We start from the raw sequence: 17,837 nt of genomic DNA on the forward strand, positions 1-17,837 counted from the left end.
ACTAATATAATAAAAATTAAGGTGTAGTGGCCATTTTGCATAAAGCAGTTGTTAGTACAAATACGATAATTATATGTGTGACAACGCTGATAAACAACATGGTAATGTCAGGAGGAATAATAGAAAGCAGGGTTTTGTGACTCCTGAGCGCTACAGCTGTGTGAACCGTGGCTGTATGAAGAGAGAGGCGCTGCTGTGTGTCAGCTACACGTTCAATAAACTGGTTTGGGAGCTGTGACTTTGTCTTCAGGCTGCCGTTTGACCTTGAAGGTATTTTATCCATGACATTTCACCACGACGTATAAGTCGATCAGCCAATCGGAGACCTCAAACCATAACGTCCCGCCCCTCTTCAACAGGTTGGCAAATAGGGTTTGGGTGGGAACGTGACGTAACCACACATAATCCCGCCTTCGATTCTTCATACATAATAAATGAGTGACAGGTCTTTCTGCCAATCATTTCTGAGAGTCATGTTTCGTCATCCAATCATAGCGCGCCTTTAGGAAATAGGCGGACCCCAGCGTCACGCGTCGATCATCTTCTTCTTTGGTGCCACCGGTTTCAACTTCCGGCTGCATCGTCCTCTGGATATCACAACGTGAGTAGCTATCGTTACCTATGTGTTTTATATAACAGGAGGTTTCACTGGAAATATATCAACGTATCAGTTGTTTATTCGTCAGTTGCCTCCTAACGAAGCGGTATTTGTTTCCCTCCGCCGGCAGCAACTGTGTGTTTTAATGCTGTCAGCCGGCTGACAAGCTAGCAAGCAGGTTAACCACTGCACTAAATGGCGCTAAAGAGCTAGCTTAGCTAACTTTTTTATACTGGCTTGTAGGTGAAGCAGGTTCATTTAAAACATTAGCAACATTTGATAAAGAAAGGAGTAAGTAATCCGTATTTTATCACCCATCTCCCTCGCATGATGTTATTGGTTTTTTTAATGTTAGCCGGCGTTTCTTACGTGCTGCAGCTCTAACTTCATATGAATGAGCATGAGCGGTGTGAAAGGTTAAAGGGGCACTCCGCCCATTGTACTCGTGAAGATCAGATTTCTCATTATGGGAAATAACAGCCTCCGTTTTAACCCAGTCACTGATGCACCCTCTCATGCTTTATCCCAGAATGGGCAGTGTTTTGGCTGCCAGCTCCCCCAACCCTCCACCACCAGCTTCTGGTGGTGCTGCCGTCCCGGGGCTGACGGTGCCACCAGGCTTCGGGATGCCTCCAGTTTCCTCAGTTTTAACCCCCAATGAGGCAGCCTCAGGACAGCAGTCGGAGGCGGAAAACACTCTGCCTAACCCGGGTGCATTTGATGAGTGTCATCGCAAGTGCAAAGGTAAATGGAGAAGTCACAGTCTTGCCACTGATAAGTCATACAACAGGAAACTGGTTAGAAGTAGATATGAAGATGCATTGCAAGAGAACATGTATTTGTCAGAAACGACAAACTTGTAAACTGCCTCTTCTACATTTCTTTCTTATCTGCATCTGTGTGTGTTTGTGTTCTCCAGAGGTGTTCCCTATGCAGATGGAGGGCGTCAGGCTAACTGTCAACAAGGGCCTTAGCAATCACTTCCAGGTCAGTTAAATTATTAGATTTTTTTTCCCCACAGAAATCAAAACGGCTTTCTTGTATGTTTGCATTGGCCTTTGACTGATACACAGAATAAAGCCTGACTACATCTGAAAAGCTCATGTTTTTCTGTAAGATTTTAATTGTGTGTGTCTGAGTTATTCCACTTGGGTTTCGTGTTTGAGGTGATTGTTTGTGGGTCATTTCTGTCATTTTATTGTGGTAATTTAACAGTCTGCATCCAAAGAACTAGTGAAAGGTACTGGTCTGTCACAGACTCACTTAAAAGTCAGCACAGTAGACATACATTTTTACCTCTGCTCTGCCTGCTCTCCTCCACACAACACTCAGTAAAGCCTCAGAATGTTTTTTTGTTTTTTTTGTTTTTTTACATCTAATCTGGTGAATTAAAGGTTTATTTTGACCAAACCTAGGCTGGTGATTGTTGGGACAGAAAGTTCACCTTTTTCACCTACAATTTTAACGTATCGGCCAAGCCTAAGTTCCACGATGGATAAGACAATATAAAGCGAACTGCAGATGTGTTAAAACAACATTTTCAATTAGTCCTTTTTCAACTCTCTTTAAGGTGAATCACACTGTGCTGCTGAGCACCTTGGGAGATTCGTCCTACAGATTTGGTGCAACATACGTTGGAACAAAGCAGATGGGTCCAGCAGAGGTACGTTGCCGTAAAGTCACAGTCTGTCTCATCTGTAAGATGTTTGTTTTCTTCCTCTTATGTGAACTGTTAATTGAATGTTCTCCTCTTTTTGTTCAGTTTTTTCCAGTCATGGTGGGAGACATGGACAACAGCGGCAGCCTTAACGCCCAAATCATCCACCAAATCTCCAGTGGAGTACGATCCAAATTGGCCTTCCAGGTAAACATTTTTTTTCCCCTGTTGGACATTTTACTACTTAATTTAGATACAACTATAACCTGATCATAACATGTTTTCACTTTCAAAGTTCAATTCTATTTTATTTTTTTGTGTCAGTTATTGGCTTGTCACACACATGTTGTACTAATGTCTGTATACAGCGTTTGTACAAAGTTTTGATAGTTGCAACATGTAATGTAATTTAGTAATATGCTTGAATTCTGATAGATTTCTGGAAATATGCATGATTTTCAACATAATCTGGTGTTTCATCTTCTCACTCATGTAAACCAAAAATATAATGATCTTTGTATCTGCCTTTAGAAATCCACTTCATTCAGCCTTCAATGTTTCTAATTTTGCACAAATCTGTCCCATCTCAGACACAACAAAACAAGTTTGTGAACTGGCAAGGCGATGCTGAGATCAGGGGAGAGGATTTTACTGCAACAGTTACCCTTGGAAACCCAGACGTCCTCGTCGGCTCTGGTAGGTCTTCAGTCAGTGATGCTGCGTATATACAGTCTGCAGACATGTTCACATTTTGTCATCCAGAGACTAAAATAACTTCTTTATCCTCGATGTTTTATGATTGTTTGAAATTTTCTGATGGAATGTTTAATTTGACCAAAACAAAGATGTTGTTCTGAAGCTGAACGCCTCTCGTTGTCCACCTGTCAGGTATTGTTGTAACACACTACCTCCAGTCCATAACACCAGATCTGGCTCTGGGAGGGGAGCTGGTTTACCACCGCAGGCCTGGAGAGGAAGGCGCAGTGATGTCTTTAGTTGGCAGATACACAGGTGAGACGCAGGTTACTTCAAACATGTTGTCTGGATCCAGTTTTCTTGGAATTAGTGTGTCCATAATGTTTGTTTTTTTTAATTTGGTTGATCAGTATTGACCTCACCTCCTTCAATACAGGTAGTAACTACATCGCCACATTGACGCTCGGCTCCGCGGGGGCTCACGCTTCATACTATCACAAAGCCAACGACCAGGTAACTTTGTCGCCTTTAACTTGTTTTACACATTTGTGGCCTCTTGAGGTGTTTATGATATTTTTAACTGTGTGCTGCTCTTCAACAGTTGCAAATCGGAGTGGAGTATGAAGCGAGCAACCGCATGCAGGACACCAGCGTGTCATTCGGTTACCAGCTAGACGTTCCAAAAGCCAATTTACTGTTTAAAGGTACAGCTTGTATACAATTTTATTTAAAGGAGAAACACGTTCATTACCGCAGTGATAGTACTGCACAGGGAGCTGTCTTTACAACTGTCTTTACGTTTTTAGCCAACTAGTTTTTGCTGTAGTTTTAGCTTACTGGGGGTTTAACACAGATATTCAACAAAATAAACTCACAAAATGTAAAGAAATTAGATATTTTTATACCTTTTTCCTTAATAAGCAGAATAATAGGATCCAAGGCCAGATCCAGTCAGTTAATAAGGCAACTAGCTCCACGGCTAATTTTGCTAATTAGCAAAAGATGGCTAGCAAAGGGCAGCATTTAGTCTGGTGATGCCGCTCCCTATATACTTGGAGCTACCTTCTAATTTTGGCCATGGTCTACTAATTCAAACTTTTTACAAATGATAAACAAACAACACACAGACAAACATATCTACAGATGTTTTATGTTTCTCTCACTTTTTCTGGAAACTTCATGTGTCATCCTAATGGAGCCCTCCTAACATTCAGTCTCCTGCTTCTCTTTCAGGTTCAGTAGACAGTAACTGGGTAGTCGGTGCAACGTTAGAAAAGAAGCTGCTCCCGCTGCCGCTCTCTCTGGTCCTCTGCACCTTCCTCAACCATCGCAAGAACAAGTTCCAGTGCGGTTTCGGCATCACCATCGGTTAGACTGACTGGGCGGCGGGTTATCGACCCGCGGACTGACAGACAGAACAGACAGACTCACTATGGACGAGCAGACTATGCCGTGTACACTACTGTGTCCCATCAACTCAATCTGCCCCATACGGCCATTTTCCTGTTATCCGTTTCCCAGATCGTGTTTCATCAAATAGAAGGTACTAATGTAAATCGAATGCCTTTTTAATTGTATAACATGAGTTGCCTGATTGATCAGAAGTGTAAAAAATAATGTGGTTGATCAGGAAGTTGTTGACGTGGACTCTCGACACAAACCAATAGACAGTAGAAAGACCTAACACATCATGAGACATTACAGAGCTCTTTGTTTTTGTCACTGAGGTCAGTGCCTGTCGCTCCAGTGCTGAATTTTATTCTTGTTTTTTTTTTTTACTGTAAAATCTGTCTTGGCGTGCAGTGGCTGAAGTCGTTGTCATTTGTTTGTTTAAAGGTGATTTATTGGTTACAGACGAGTTTACCGGCTACCTGGAAGGAGTGTACTGTACTGCATGTTCACAATCCATCACTTGTTTTGTTGCCTTTTTTATGTTACGTACATATGAAACCGTATATATGACCTGTATATACCTCTTGGAAACTGATAAATACAATTTCTTACAAAAACTGCATGGCTGTGGCTATTTCCTTCAGTCGATCTTGTTTCTGCTGGACGGCGGAGTGCTTCCTCGCAGGTGCATACGGTACGTTAAAAGGATAAGTTCCCTCCCAAAATAAGTCCCTGGGCATAAAGTTTGAGGGCGGGCATTAGGACTTGGCCTATGATTCACATCACATGGTTTACTTTCTATACTCATCGATCAGATTTCCCTCGTGCCGTCTGGATGGAGGTATTTTCATCTTGTAAAACAGACGACTCCCTCACAATTTCATTGTAGGATGAAGGTGATCACTTAAACAACTCTGTGTTGATTTGCAGTGATCCTTTCCTCTAAGTGAAGCCACATCATGCTGGCAAAATGCCCCCTACAGCTATAAATAAATATAGGAATATCATTAGTTCTTTAGATTTGGATATAAGGGGTGTAACCTTGCCCAAAAATAGAAAAGACTGTCTGTAGTTGGTTGGGATTAAACGTACTGTACTCATGGAGAAGAGTCTTGTAGACTAAAACTGAGTGGAAAGGTTGGGAAATAAAACCTTTGAAAGATAATTAGGGGGTGAATGCATTTAATAGAGTTAATGAATATATTTGTCGGAACGATTAGTCCACTGGCGTGATATCAGTTAAGATTTGTAAAATGCATTCTTGAGCGTGATTTAAAACTAGGATACTAAGATACTGCAAAATGTTTTTTCGTGACCATTTTTATAATATACAGGACAGACACCGTATTTAATATGTGGCCAGTGGCGAGATGATAGAAAATATTCAAAACAAACAGTAATAGTTGGTTGTGCAGATGAGTTTTAATGCAACACACAAATAAAACACTCCTCAGCGATGTATCGAGTCAATAAAACAACACTGTGTGAGATGATATCACATGGGCCGAGTCATGACATTATGTTTGTGTTGTATTTAAGTGCAGCTTTTCAGAATTTGCCTTCTACTGTAACTGGAGATGTTTCTCATGCTTATTAAGACACAGAGAGGCTGAACTGACTGGTTAAAGTTGATCTAATAAAATATATATTGTGTGAAGTTAAAATAAATTATTTGGTGGGTGCTCTGAGGCGGGTGCGGCAGTCCGTTTACTGGGTCTTCCTGGTGAAAGACTCCCACAGACTGGTCAGCTGAGCCTGCAGGTCCTGAGCGCTGGCGTCCAGCTTGGCCTTCAGCTCCTCTCCCAGTGGAACCAGGTTCTGCTGGATCTCCTGGGTTTTCTGGGTCAGCTGGGCCTCAAAGCTCTGGGTCAGGGGGATCACGCTCTTCTGAAACTCATCCACGCTCTGCTCCATCTTCTCCTTAATCTCCTCGGTGTAGGGGACCATCTGGGCCTGCACGTCGGCCATTCTCTTCTCCAGCTGCACCTTCAGCTCCTGGCTCTTCTGCAGCAGGACGGCCTTCAGGGGCTCGGGGTCCATGGCCTCGACGTAGGGGGCCGCCTCCCTCTGCAGCTCCTCCACCTGCTTCTGGAGGTTGGCCACCATCTCCTGAGCTAAGGGCTGCAGGTTGGCGCTCACGGCGGACATATCCTTCTCCAGGCGGGTCTTCAGCTGCTCGGCCTCCTGGGTGAAGCGGGTCATGAAGTCCTGGGTGACGGGGGCCACCTGAGTCCGCAGAGAAACAACGTACTGGTTGACTGTGTCGGCGCTCTGGGAGATCTTGGTGCTGAAAGACACAGAGAAAAACAATGAATGGATCGAACCATTGGGGTACTTTAAATGTGATCAGTCTTCTTTATAATTTCTGGCTCTTACTTCACTTCCTGTCCCAGCTCAGACTGCCTGATCTGGTTCAGGGAGTCCTCGGCGGTGGAGGTCGCTTTAGCAACGTAGTCCCAGAAAGCATCTTTCACCATGTCCAGGCTGGTCTTGGGAGGCTCCTGCCACAGGATGTTGGCATTGCAACCTGTGGATGAATAAAAGAGCAGATTTAACAGAGAGGTTTGGCGGAAGACAAACACTTTCTGGTCAGCGTGGATCAACACTTCACTCACCCGAGAAAACGGCAAGTGCGAGAACCACAAGGACCTTCATGACTGAATCTGACTGTGGATGAAGAAAGTAGAAGAAGAATTCAATTTGTGTGTAATCTGACATATAACTTAGTCCCAAAATCATGAGAAGGGTTTTGAATATGAACAGATGCGTTACCTTGCAGCAGCAGCTCGTCTCGTCTTCTCTCAGAGGGTGGTGGCTGATGGGTTGTGCTGTTCAGACGGCCGCTCTGAGTTTTTATAGCCGCGTTGAAGGGTAAAGTCCTCCTCTGGGTGCCCCGGTGGACACAATCCTGTCACTGCTGCCACTCCACGTCATGATTTAAGTGTCATCGACTATTTCATCTTGTGATGCGCACAGTATCTCTGCCATCTGGGAGGGTAAAGTATCAGTCTATACCCTGAAAACAGCATCACGTGCAGCAGCTACACAAAGCCTGGGACTACTGGCCTGTAAAGACGTAATTCAGTGGACAGAAAATGTTTCACTTAAAGGTTCAGGAAATTATTCTTTGGCATTTTGGCAAACGCGTTGGAGCCCTGACACATGATCAATAACAGGTTCATCAGGCCGTCGGGGAACAAATGTGGCCCTAGTTTTTGCGATGTGTCTCACACGGTCGGCGCTAATTGCCCTTTGTTGGCCAATAGTAGTTGATCACTATAATTGGCTGATCAGATGAACAGAATCAGTGCACAAGTAGGGAAAATTGAAACAGAAAGATTAAAGCTTCTTGAGCCTGTTGCTGTAGCATCCGTGATTTCACCCCATCTCCTCCTTTTCTTTGCCCGTGCTATTTGTGACACACATATTCTCGATGAGTGGCTATAATAGTGAGAATGGTGTGAAAGTGACCGACAAACTGTTTTATCCTCACAGCGGTTTGTATGTCCACTCCTCTCCAGGCTTCAAGTTTCCCCTTTTGAATGACAAATACAGTTAAGGACACAAGATGAACTCACGAAAAAAAAAAAAAAAAAAAAATGAACAAAGAACATCTTGGCTGGAGTATTCAGACGATATTATGATACGTGTATTATTAACACGATAACAATATTTCACTTTTTAATATCGCAATTATCGTGAATATCACAACATAGCCACACCCCTTTTTCAAACTGTAATGAAGTGCTGTAGGAGTTCTTGAAGCTCAGAAGCTCAAAATGACAGTGCCGCAGCTACGACCCTGTGGCAAAACTGACATTTGTAATGAGAATAGTGGTTTTTGGGGTTGTTGAGAGAACAGGAAACAAAAAAAAGGGTTCCTTGGAGGCTTAAAGTCGACAGGACACTGGGGGAGGAGGGCACAATTAATATCATTCTGTCTCAAACGATCTTCTCTTGTGTGCGTGTCTCAACATGGCTCTCGTTTAATGTCTTCCCCCTTCACTCAAATGACAGACACATACATTTCTTGTTTCCCAGAGCAGGAAATCTTTAGCTTCTCCAAGTACTCCTTACATAATAAGTCTTTGTGTGCGTCATATGAAAACACCTGTATGTTTATCAGCAGTTTGTCCTGAGAGGAACACTCTGTCCCATCAGTCGGTCCGGACTGAGTCGCTGCATAAGGAAACGCAACATTCCTCCGTGGAGATAATGTGCAGGTCAGATGGCACGGCTCGATCAAAGTCCTGCTCACATCTCACTGACCTATAAACGCCTGACAACACCGATCAGTCGATAAGAAGCTGAGAGCATTCAAGTGAATCGGTGTGTTGACTCTGTGATTCTTCAGTGTTTGTACTGTATGATACAGCGGAGAGAAACAGTCACAGTAACATTATCTTATCTGCTGGCGTTTCTTCGAGTGCAGAAGTTTCTGTGTCACTCAACTCATCACTGTGTTTACACTTGTTACATAAGAAGGACACAAATCTCACGTCTCCTGAGTGTTTCACAATAATCTTCATTTGATTTGTTTCGAGCTAATGTGTGTTTATTCTCATGGGTTTATACAGACAGACATCACGTAGAAGTACATGTTTTTTTGTGATTGTCCTTCCTAAGTTTTTTTTTTTAACTTGTGAGTCATTTCTTTTTTTAATTGTTCGGTTCAGGATCAGTTTGTTTCTGATCAAGCAACATAGGAGATTCTTCATTGTATCTGTTATAATATAATCTTTTATTATCAGTCTGTCAATCCACCACTTTGATTTTAAATTTTTGCTGACGCTGACGAAGGTTGACGTTTCTGTTTCTCTCAAGATGAATTTCAGCAACTTTCTGATTCACTGACTTTGCAAGCGCACTCATCAGGTCAAAATTGAATGTGTCCAGTAACTTTATTTTCTGACAAAATATCTGCAAACCTGGTGACTTTCCCATCAGCCTCAGCTTCATTTTGAGCTTTGTGGTAATAGCCATGTGTTAGCATGCTAACCTGGGAAACTAAAACGGATAAACAAAGGGAAACACTACACCTGCTAAACATCAGCGTGATGTTAGTTGTCATTGTGAACACGTTAGCATGCGAGCAGTAGCATTTAGCTCAAAGACAGACTGAGCCAGAAACACTAGCATCGAATTAACCTATTATTAGCAACAAGTATTATTTGTTTTTCGTCTTTTTTTGTAAATAATATTGTATGAACATGTTGAAAATAAGTTCTTAATGTTTCTTTATGGCTCACCAAAGTCATGGTAGTTACAAGGGCTCTTTACGCTGCACTAGGCTCAAGGCTAATAGCATTCTTAGAGCTGTCCTAGCCCCAGGCTAAGTTAGCATTTACACTGGATCAATCCTGGCAGACTTGGAAGTTGGCTAACAAAGAGGCTTATTTGCTTGCTCTGTATTTGTGGGGTTACTTCTCAACACGGGGCTGAAAGGTGTGAAACAGGTTAACGGAGTAATAACACAACACAGACATTTAGCCCAGGGCTAGCAGCAATTCAGTGTGAATCATGTAGCATTTGGCTCAGGTTAATCCTGGACTAAAAGAGGCAAAATTGGTGGCTAAGAGGTTGTGGATCGCCCGGGCTAAGAAAATATGAAAAGCACAATAATGTGCTGCTGTGTAACCCAAGATTCAGATTCTTCAGTTTTCACTTTGGCATGGAGGTATAAAGTCTTGTTAATGCTGAACTTGTTGTGTCCACCACTTATTATTCTTTTTAATCCTTGTTATAAGATATCATGCATGATTATAAACACATAGAAAGACTTTTATAAAGCTTTATAAATGTATAATAATGTCTTCTGAATGTGCCTACAGACATGACCTTTGTAGATGGATTTGTGTTTTATCTTTTTACACACATTTGTGTCACACATCTAGAATTTCAAACTTTATTATTAGTTGTTTGGCTTTAAAAGGTCTTTAAAGTGCTACATAAAGACATGATTTGCACCAGTCACTAAACTAAAACTAAAATATTTCTTGAGCTCCACTCTTGCTCTGAAAGCTCTCTATGTATGATGACATGTTGTGATAATATATAATGTACGTGAGCTCACCAGGCAGTGATGATGTCATCTCTTACGTACCACTGTGAGCACTGGTTTGATGTGGAAGCAGCCGTGACAGCACGGCACTCAGAGTTTGGACTTTACTCCTGAGAATTCCTCTATACAACTCAGCCGCCTATATATACTGAGCCCTGAGCTGTGCAGGACACACACGGTGTTCTCAACAGCTCGCTGACTGGACAGGAAGCTCATCCACACAGGTAAGAGAGCAGGAAGAGGAGGAGGAGGAGGAAGAGGAGGTCATTGTTTATGGGAGATAGATATAATATGAAAAGTAACCACAGAGAGATAATTCTGCCTGTTTCATTTTCAGCTACACGTCAGTCATGAAGGTCCTCGTGGTGCTCGCCCTCGCGGTTTTCACTGGTGAGAAAAGTTACAAAACTTTTGCTGAAGTCAAGATGTGAGTCATTAAAGTCGGAACCAGAATTAAGAGAATACATTTTCTTAAATCTCTGTTCTTTCAGCAGGTTGCAATGCCAACATCGTGTGGCAAAACCAGCCCAAGCAGCAGGTCGACATGGTGAAAGATGCTTTCTGGGACTACGTCGCCAAGGCAACCACGACCGCCGAGGACTCCCTGAAGCAGATCAGACAGTCGCAGCTGGGCAAGGAAGTCAAGTAAGACCCCCAGAATGATAAAGACACACTTACTTAAAGGACGAGTCCATCCTTTCCATTGCATTACTGACTTTTTGTTTTTTCATAAAAACAAAACAGACTTCTTTATGACTAATTCACGTCTTTGTCTCTGTGTCTGCAGCACCCTCATCTCTGAGAGCACCGAGGCCGTCAACAAGCTCACCGACGCTCTCCGCACTCAGGTGGCTCCTCTGACCCAGGACCTCGTGTCCAAGTTCACCCAGGAGGCCGAGCAGCTGAAGACCCGTGTGGAGAAAGACCTGACCGCCATGGGAGCCCGTCTGCAGCCCTACACCGAGGAGCTGGTGGCTGACCTCCAGAGGAAGGTGGAGGAGCTGAAGAGGGACGCCGTCCCATACGCCAACGCCATGGACTCCGAGTCCCTGAAGACCGTCCTGCTGCAGAGGAGCCAGGAGCTGAAGGTGCAGATGGATGAGAACGTGAACAGGCTGCAGGCCCAGATGGTCCCATACAGCGAGGAGATTAAGGAGAAGATGGAGCAGAGCGTGGAGGAGTTCAGGAGGAGCATGATCCCCCTGGCCCAGAGCTTTGAGAGCCAGCTGACACAGAAAACCCAGGAGATCCAGCAGAGCCTGATTCCACTGGGAGAGGAGCTGAAGGCCAAGCTGGACGCCGACACCCAGAACATGAAGAGGCAGCTGACCGGTCTGTGGAGGTCCTTCACCAAACTGATCCAGTAAAACGGACTCAGCTCTGTTGAATCAGGGTGGTGTTTATGGGACAGATACAAAGTGCAATACCTCATCGTGTGTGTTTTCATGTTGAAAGATGCTCTCAAAGGAAACCTTCTGAACACTGTCAGTATTTCCTCCACTGTGTTACTGTTTGCTACTGTAAGCTTTCATCTGTGAAACAGCAATAAATTAAATTAAATTAAATGTACTTTGAGTCTTCGTGTTTCTCTGGCTGTATTGATCTCCTGTGTAGCGTCAGACCGGTCTCACTGACTGAGCCGTGGAGATAACAGAGAGGTGACGGCTCTCCGACTGATAAAAGTGTCGCGTAATGAAGGTGCAATGTCACGAAAGATTCAAGATTACATTTATTGCAGTTTTGTTTGTGTGTTTGGATACGTGATGACACAAAATGCTGCTCCTCCCAGAACATGGCGGTGCGATAGAAGAAAAAGACGCCGTCAGATACACAAAATAAAAACAGGTCACATTAAAAGCAGAACAATTAGCGTTGAAGCTCTTGTCGGCTAAAAAAAAAATAATTATGTGCCTGCAGAATGCAGCAGACATCTCCCTCTCTGGTGTCTCCATTTAAAAACAAGACATGAAAGTGCCTTATTGTGAAGAGAAGCTGTGCTCTTTGTCGCCCAGTGTGCAAGAAAACATGAAGCAGTGCCCTGTGGGTTCCACTCAGTCCTGGAAGAGGGGGCACAACTGTCCGCGTGCTGGAGCCCTTTTTATTAGTTCAACCCCTTCCTCTCAGACAGCCTGAAACTGCCACTGGTCTTACGTTAACTTTGCTGACGGCGTCTTCCTCCTGTTGATTGTAATCATGTCAGCTAGTTCTGTGAGTGGATGAAACACCAAACGCAGAAAAACGGAGCGACCAGAAGAAATGCAGCAGTTGAGGGGTAGATTCCCACTGCTGCTTCACCAAAGAAAAAGCTGAAATCATCTCAATATAAAACACAGTGTTTTATCATAATAATAACTTCTTATAATGACGATGACGCCACTGTGTTATCAAAAAGTCTTGAAGAGTTGTGGCAGAAATTACCTTAAACCCAGGGTGAGTGTCGGAGGGGGAAAACACCAACACCACCAGGAACAGCTTTGTTATCAGACCAACATGTTTTGGCTTTGCTGAACAAAATATCACATCCAAACATTTGAAGCAAGTAAAAGCAAAAACGCACAAAGGTGATGGAATCACTATGACGACAACCTTGTCACCTAAATCCAGTGGTTAACAACCTTTGTTTGGGCTCGTGACCTTTCAAAATAAAGCAATGTCTACTTGCGCCCCCTTTCACTTGGTGTATTTTCTTACTTTATTTAGATTATTTTAGAGGCCTGAAGAAAAGTCTGTAAGAAATAGATGGTATTTGTGAGGAAGAAATATGTTTTTCCGGCTTTTTTATCATTTATATCAATTATTGCACAACCCAACCTACCTCAATTTTAATTTTCACCTCATGTAAATACTGTAAATTTCTTATTTTTGTTTATTTTGTTTATCTTATTCTATCTGACTTGTTTTGTGTCCGCGTACAACTACTTGACGTGCCTTCAACTGTCAAGATGAAGAGCCAAAACAAATCATTTACCGTCTACACATTAATGCACTGAAAAGACTTTCTAGTGCATTCAGTGAATCATGTCTACTGCTATTGATGCCAGCAATGAGGGCAAAAGTTAATTTCCACACATACATACAATAAAGTTATTTATCTATGACCCCGTCTGTGCAGAATGCAGTTAATTTGAAAGATTGCCATCTTATAAAAAGTCGTATAAATGCAGGCAGCGGTTGTTAAAGCAGATATGGACCAGATCGGCTGGACTATGAAATGATACCAGAGTCACCTTCGGCCTCTCTGCTGTCGTGCTATCTGCAGCATTGAGTTTCTGTCAGACAAGAACAGAGTAACAAATCTGAGCTTTTCCTGATTAGAGTCCCATGAGTTTGCAGGAGACAGAATCCCATTTTACTAAACTGTTACTTCTTCTCACATCACATCACATCACATCACCTCCATCCGAACAAACTCTGACCAGACATTTGGGTGTTTTGCTAACTTCAGTGTGCGACGTGGAGCCAAATCAACACACACAGCAATAAAAGATGACAACAACGCAGTTCATGTGGGGAACTTCGGACACAGGTCAGCCATCCTCCTGACATTTATTGGATCGAATCAATGCCTCTTAGACTGTATAAATAGCGGGCGAGGAGCTCAGTCAGCCTCGCAGACGTCACAGATCAGGATCACTCAGGTGAGGCACAGCTTCTATAAAACTTCTGCTGTCATTTAGGTGTGTTTGAACTAAATGAGTGATTAAAGAAAATATTTAGAATCAGATTTTTTGGGGAAATTCTTCAGTCAAGAACACCAACATGTCGACGATTCAGATCTGAATCAAACAAAAAGTCTTCACTAAAGTGAAGTGAGTGAAATGTTCAGCTGATTTTAACCAGTTTATTCTTTTATATTGCAGGTTTCCGTCCTCCTGCTCATCATGAAGGTCTTCGCAGTAATCTTTGTGCTGGCTGCCCTCTCAGGTGACTTCAGAACTCATTCTTACTCTTTCGATCTTTCTTTATAAATAATCCTGACAGATGTACTTAGAGATTTTACATGAAATGCAAAAATTGTGCACAGAAACGTTGCATCAACAGCGCTGTTTTGCCTTTTCAGAGAGTATGAGGGGTCATGATAGAACTCATTCAAGGTAATTAAATCAAGAAAAATAAACTTAAGTACAGACTTTCAACAAAAATGAATACATTCATAATAAAACATCGCTTCAAATGATAAGTGCAGGCTTCATGGAGCACGTTCAGTCAAACAGGAGACAAACTGACCCAGAAAAATTACTATTTTCATTGTTTGTTTTTTTCCATTCTAGCATTTGGCATTAACAGGGGTATGGATGAGGAAAGATTATACACTTATAAAGTAGTGACTAGAAAAAGGCGGTTTGAAAATTGATGAAAAGTACAAATTTGCAGAGCTGTAAAAATACAGTAAGCAAGAAAGAAAGACAGCGCTTTTATTTTGAAAATACAGGTTACCCTAGGACCACCAGTACTCTCAGACTAACAATAATAATAATAAAGATAATAATAATGGTAAAATAGAGGGGAGAAAAAGAGCTTCATATCAGTCAGATGTTGAATAACAGCTAAAAGTTGTCTAGACTTTTTTTTCTAAACTCAGTTTATGCTCGATGGTTCCTGAAGTTTCTTAAAGATCAGACTCCGTCCTGGTTCGATCCCTCCACCCAGAAATACATTTCTTTAGCCCTCAGCCTGTCAAAATAGAGTCACAGATTGTTATGAAATAGCTGAAAAGAAATCATTAAACCTAATTAAACTTGTTCCAGTTTGCAGCCAGTGATAATTACACTCTGTGTTTTTATCTCTAATCTAATGTCCAAACTTCCTCCATCTGTGTTCAGAAGTGAGTATTTGACATTTGTGTCTCTGTCCCCTCCAGGCTGCCACGCCAGAAGCCTCCTGTCCCCTGATAAGACCCCCTGGGAGGCCACGGTCGACAAGTTCAACGATTACTTCACAGATCTGAACACGAGGGCCGACGAGGTGGTGAGCGGCATCAAGAGCTCCCAGATCAGCAGAGAGCTGGAGTGAGTTAACTAACGTCGCAGCGATGAACGCAGCGGCAGTTATCCACGTCGTAAATCAGTGATACCTGATAACTGACTGAACATTTGCATGACCTATGACCTCTGTGTGGATGTTTTACACACTTTAGGTGCTATAAACACTCTTAGATACACTCGCTGATGATCACCTTTCTCACACTGTACTGACACAATACTTCCTGGACACGTTGATCAAGACCGACCAGCTTTTATCTGGGTCTTTGTGTTCTTGTCAGACTGATTCAAGTATGCTGGATTGATGAAAACGCTTCGACACGACACTGTTAGACGTTACACAACACATATCCTGCCTTCAGCTGAGTGCGAGGAGGTTTACAAGCATGTGTCGGTGAGGTGAGACATGCACAGAGCCGCTGACTGAGGCCAGCTGAGACTCAAGTCCACTCTTTTGGACTTTTAATGACACTACTGAATCTTTACTCAGCCATTAATTGGACATGGAGGTGCTCAGTACAAACAGGGCGACAGATGAATGTAGATCTTTGCTGGGATTTAGTGAAGCCCCATCTTTACATTTGATTAAATGAAGTCCTTGAACGTATCCGTCTCGTTGCCCCAACAGCACCCTGATCCAGGACAGCATGTCTGAGCTCTCCATGTACAAAGACGACGTGCAGACCAAGCTGGCCCCGTACGCTCAGGAGGCCGGGGAGCGTCTGGCCGCGGACCTGCAGAAGCTGGCCAACAAGCTCCGCGACCACATGATGGAGGGCCGGGAGCAGATGGACAAGTACAGCCAGGAGCTCCAGACCATGATGGAGCAGAACGCCGACGACGTCAGGACCAGAGTCTCCGCCTACACCCGCAAGCTGAAGAAACGCCTCAACAAGGACACGCAGGAGATCAAGAGGTGAGTGAACCGGAGCAGGGAGGCGTCGCTGCAGGCTGGAGGGAAACTCTGTCCAGTAAGAGACAGTTTCTTTAACTTTTCAACTGACTTTGTGGCAACTTTGAATTGTTTTACTGAGATTTATTGGCTCTCCTGAGGGACTTTGGTTAGAAAAATGTCTTTTCATTGCTGTAGTACTTCAATCAATGTTGTTCTGATGTTTATTGTTGGTGATTGATATACTGCATACTGCCAGAAAGCAGAATTAATAATGAGTGGTTTACCCTGATGAGGTAAACAGTAATGATTATACTAGAGCTGCAATGATTTGTTAATCCACTTATTAGTTTAATTTGATCGTCAACCATTTTGATAATTAGTGAACTGTTTGAGTTCTTTTTTTTTTTTTTTTTTTGTCAGTTTACTTTGATTTATATATTTGTTAAGTGAATATCTTTGAGTTTTGGACAGTATTCTTTCTTAAAAACTTTTAACTTCATAATTTTCTCTGTAACATCAGCTGATTATTAACAATAATAATACACAAATAACATCATATAAATATGCAAATACTTTTGTTACAGTGAGAAAGTACATTTTGCAGACAATACTTTTATACTAATGCTACTTTATTCTACTGAAGTTTGATGTTTGCATGTAGTATTTTGCACTAACACTGCATGCACTCACTATATAATATCACTTTCTTTACACCAGACTTTGTGCTGAAGTGTTAAATCTGATATTTTTGAGTCCTCACTCAGCTCAATCCGTTCTGTCTTTCTCTCAGACAAGTGGCCGACTACTTGGATGAGTTCCAGTCCCGCACCTCAGACAACATGGAGGAAATGAAGACCCGTCTCGACCCTTACTTCGCCCAGGTGCGTGACAACGCCCAGGCAAAGATGAGCACCCTGAACGACCTGCTGAGGTCTCAGGTGGAGAACATGAAGGAGAAGATCCAGACCACCGCCGAGGACATCAAGGAGCGCATCGAGACAACCGCCGGAGACATGAAGTCCACCATGGCGGAGAAGATGGAGGAGCTGAACGAGTGGTTCAAGCCTTTTGTCTCCATGTTCACAGCGTAATCTGGACTCTCTGTTCATCCTCCACTTTCTGTATTAGTAACACCTTTACGGATTTGAGAGACTCAAAGGGGGAAAGTCTCTGTTCCATCACAAATGTCCACCATCAGTCTGAATGTGTCTCTGTCACTGAAGGCAAACTTCAATAAAAACAAGCTGCTCACATGTGTGTAGAAAATCACTGACCATCAATAATGTGCACAAACATGTTCAATAACCAAAGTCCTCCTGCAAGTTTCCTCAGTTCTATTAAACATATAAAAAATACTGAAACAAGAATACTTCTTTGAGACAGAGGGTCTCAAAAATGACATAATTTAGCTCAGAAATTCACAATTAAAAAGCATTTTGGAGAACAGCGACAGGTTTTTGCATTATCCTTTAAGAAAGTCCATGACGTGAGATGGGAGGGTGAAGGTGAGCTGGCATCTTTAGACAGATGTGTGACTGAACTCCATGTAACTAAAC

At 42.7% G+C, this 17,837-nt stretch overlaps 3 protein-coding genes across 4 annotated transcripts; 2 read left to right on the forward strand and 1 right to left on the reverse strand.

Moving 5' to 3' along the window:
• Positions 1-450: 450 nt before the first annotated feature.
• tomm40l (translocase of outer mitochondrial membrane 40 homolog, like) lies at positions 451-4,963 on the forward strand. Of its 2 annotated transcripts, none has more exons than XM_030411411.1 (10): positions 451-601; positions 1,128-1,342; positions 1,518-1,585; positions 2,169-2,261; positions 2,361-2,462; positions 2,846-2,951; positions 3,144-3,266; positions 3,388-3,464; positions 3,553-3,655; positions 4,185-4,963. In XM_030411411.1, the coding sequence occupies exons 2-10, from the start codon at positions 1,129-1,131 to the stop codon at positions 4,322-4,324; spliced, it is 1,026 nt and encodes a 341-aa protein (XP_030267271.1). In that variant the 5' UTR covers positions 451-601; position 1,128; the 3' UTR covers positions 4,325-4,963. The 2 variants fall into 2 exon arrangements, with proteins under 2 accessions (XP_030267271.1, XP_030267272.1); XM_030411412.1 differs by lacking the exon at positions 451-601 and adding an exon at positions 627-889.
• Positions 4,964-5,745: 782 nt separating this feature from the next.
• Positions 5,746-7,229, reverse strand: LOC115578371 (apolipoprotein A-I-like). Its single transcript, XM_030411290.1, has 4 exons — positions 7,116-7,229; positions 6,959-7,010; positions 6,720-6,870; positions 5,746-6,630 (listed from the first exon to the last, which is right to left on the reverse strand). The coding sequence occupies exons 2-4, from the start codon at positions 6,996-6,998 to the stop codon at positions 6,051-6,053; spliced, it is 771 nt and encodes a 256-aa protein (XP_030267150.1). The 5' UTR covers positions 6,999-7,010; positions 7,116-7,229; the 3' UTR covers positions 5,746-6,050.
• A 3,328-nt stretch (positions 7,230-10,557) lies between these two features.
• LOC115579335 (uncharacterized) lies at positions 10,558-17,534 on the forward strand. Its single transcript, XM_030412840.1, has 9 exons — positions 10,558-10,628; positions 10,742-10,794; positions 10,896-11,049; positions 11,192-11,769; positions 13,978-14,042; positions 14,265-14,328; positions 15,266-15,413; positions 16,015-16,302; positions 17,072-17,534. The coding sequence occupies exons 2-9, from the start codon at positions 10,755-10,757 to the stop codon at positions 17,370-17,372; spliced, it is 1,638 nt and encodes a 545-aa protein (XP_030268700.1). The 5' UTR covers positions 10,558-10,628; positions 10,742-10,754; the 3' UTR covers positions 17,373-17,534.
• The last annotated feature ends 303 nt before the right edge of the window (positions 17,535-17,837 follow it).

The sequence above is a fragment of the Sparus aurata genome, chromosome 3 (assembly GCF_900880675.1).
Source record: "Sparus aurata chromosome 3, fSpaAur1.1, whole genome shotgun sequence".
Taxonomy (NCBI): domain Eukaryota; kingdom Metazoa; phylum Chordata; class Actinopteri; order Spariformes; family Sparidae; genus Sparus; species Sparus aurata.

Excerpts from the sequence above, each read along its gene's own strand:
- LOC115579335 (XM_030412840.1), top strand. The coding sequence starts at position 10,755 with ATGAAGGTCCTCGTGGTGCTCGCCCTCGCGGTTTTCACTG. Across the intron at positions 11,050-11,191 it reads CAGCTGGGCAAGGAAGTCAA|CACCCTCATCTCTGAGAGCA; the intron begins GTAAGACCCCCA and ends CTGTGTCTGCAG. Across the intron at positions 15,414-16,014 it reads CAGATCAGCAGAGAGCTGGA|CACCCTGATCCAGGACAGCA; the intron begins GTGAGTTAACTA and ends TTGCCCCAACAG.
- LOC115578371 (XM_030411290.1), bottom strand. The coding sequence starts at position 6,998 with ATGAAGGTCCTTGTGGTTCTCGCACTTGCCGTTTTCTCGG. Across the intron at positions 6,871-6,958 it reads CGCACTTGCCGTTTTCTCGG|GTTGCAATGCCAACATCCTG; the intron begins GTGAGTGAAGTG and ends ATTCATCCACAG. Across the intron at positions 6,631-6,719 it reads GAGCTGGGACAGGAAGTGAA|CACCAAGATCTCCCAGAGCG; the intron begins GTAAGAGCCAGA and ends TGTGTCTTTCAG.
- tomm40l (XM_030411411.1), top strand. The coding sequence starts at position 1,129 with ATGGGCAGTGTTTTGGCTGCCAGCTCCCCCAACCCTCCACCACCAGCT. Across the intron at positions 2,262-2,360 it reads AGCAGATGGGTCCAGCAGAG|TTTTTTCCAGTCATGGTGGG; the intron begins GTACGTTGCCGT and ends CTTTTTGTTCAG. Across the intron at positions 2,463-2,845 it reads GATCCAAATTGGCCTTCCAG|ACACAACAAAACAAGTTTGT; the intron begins GTAAACATTTTT and ends GTCCCATCTCAG.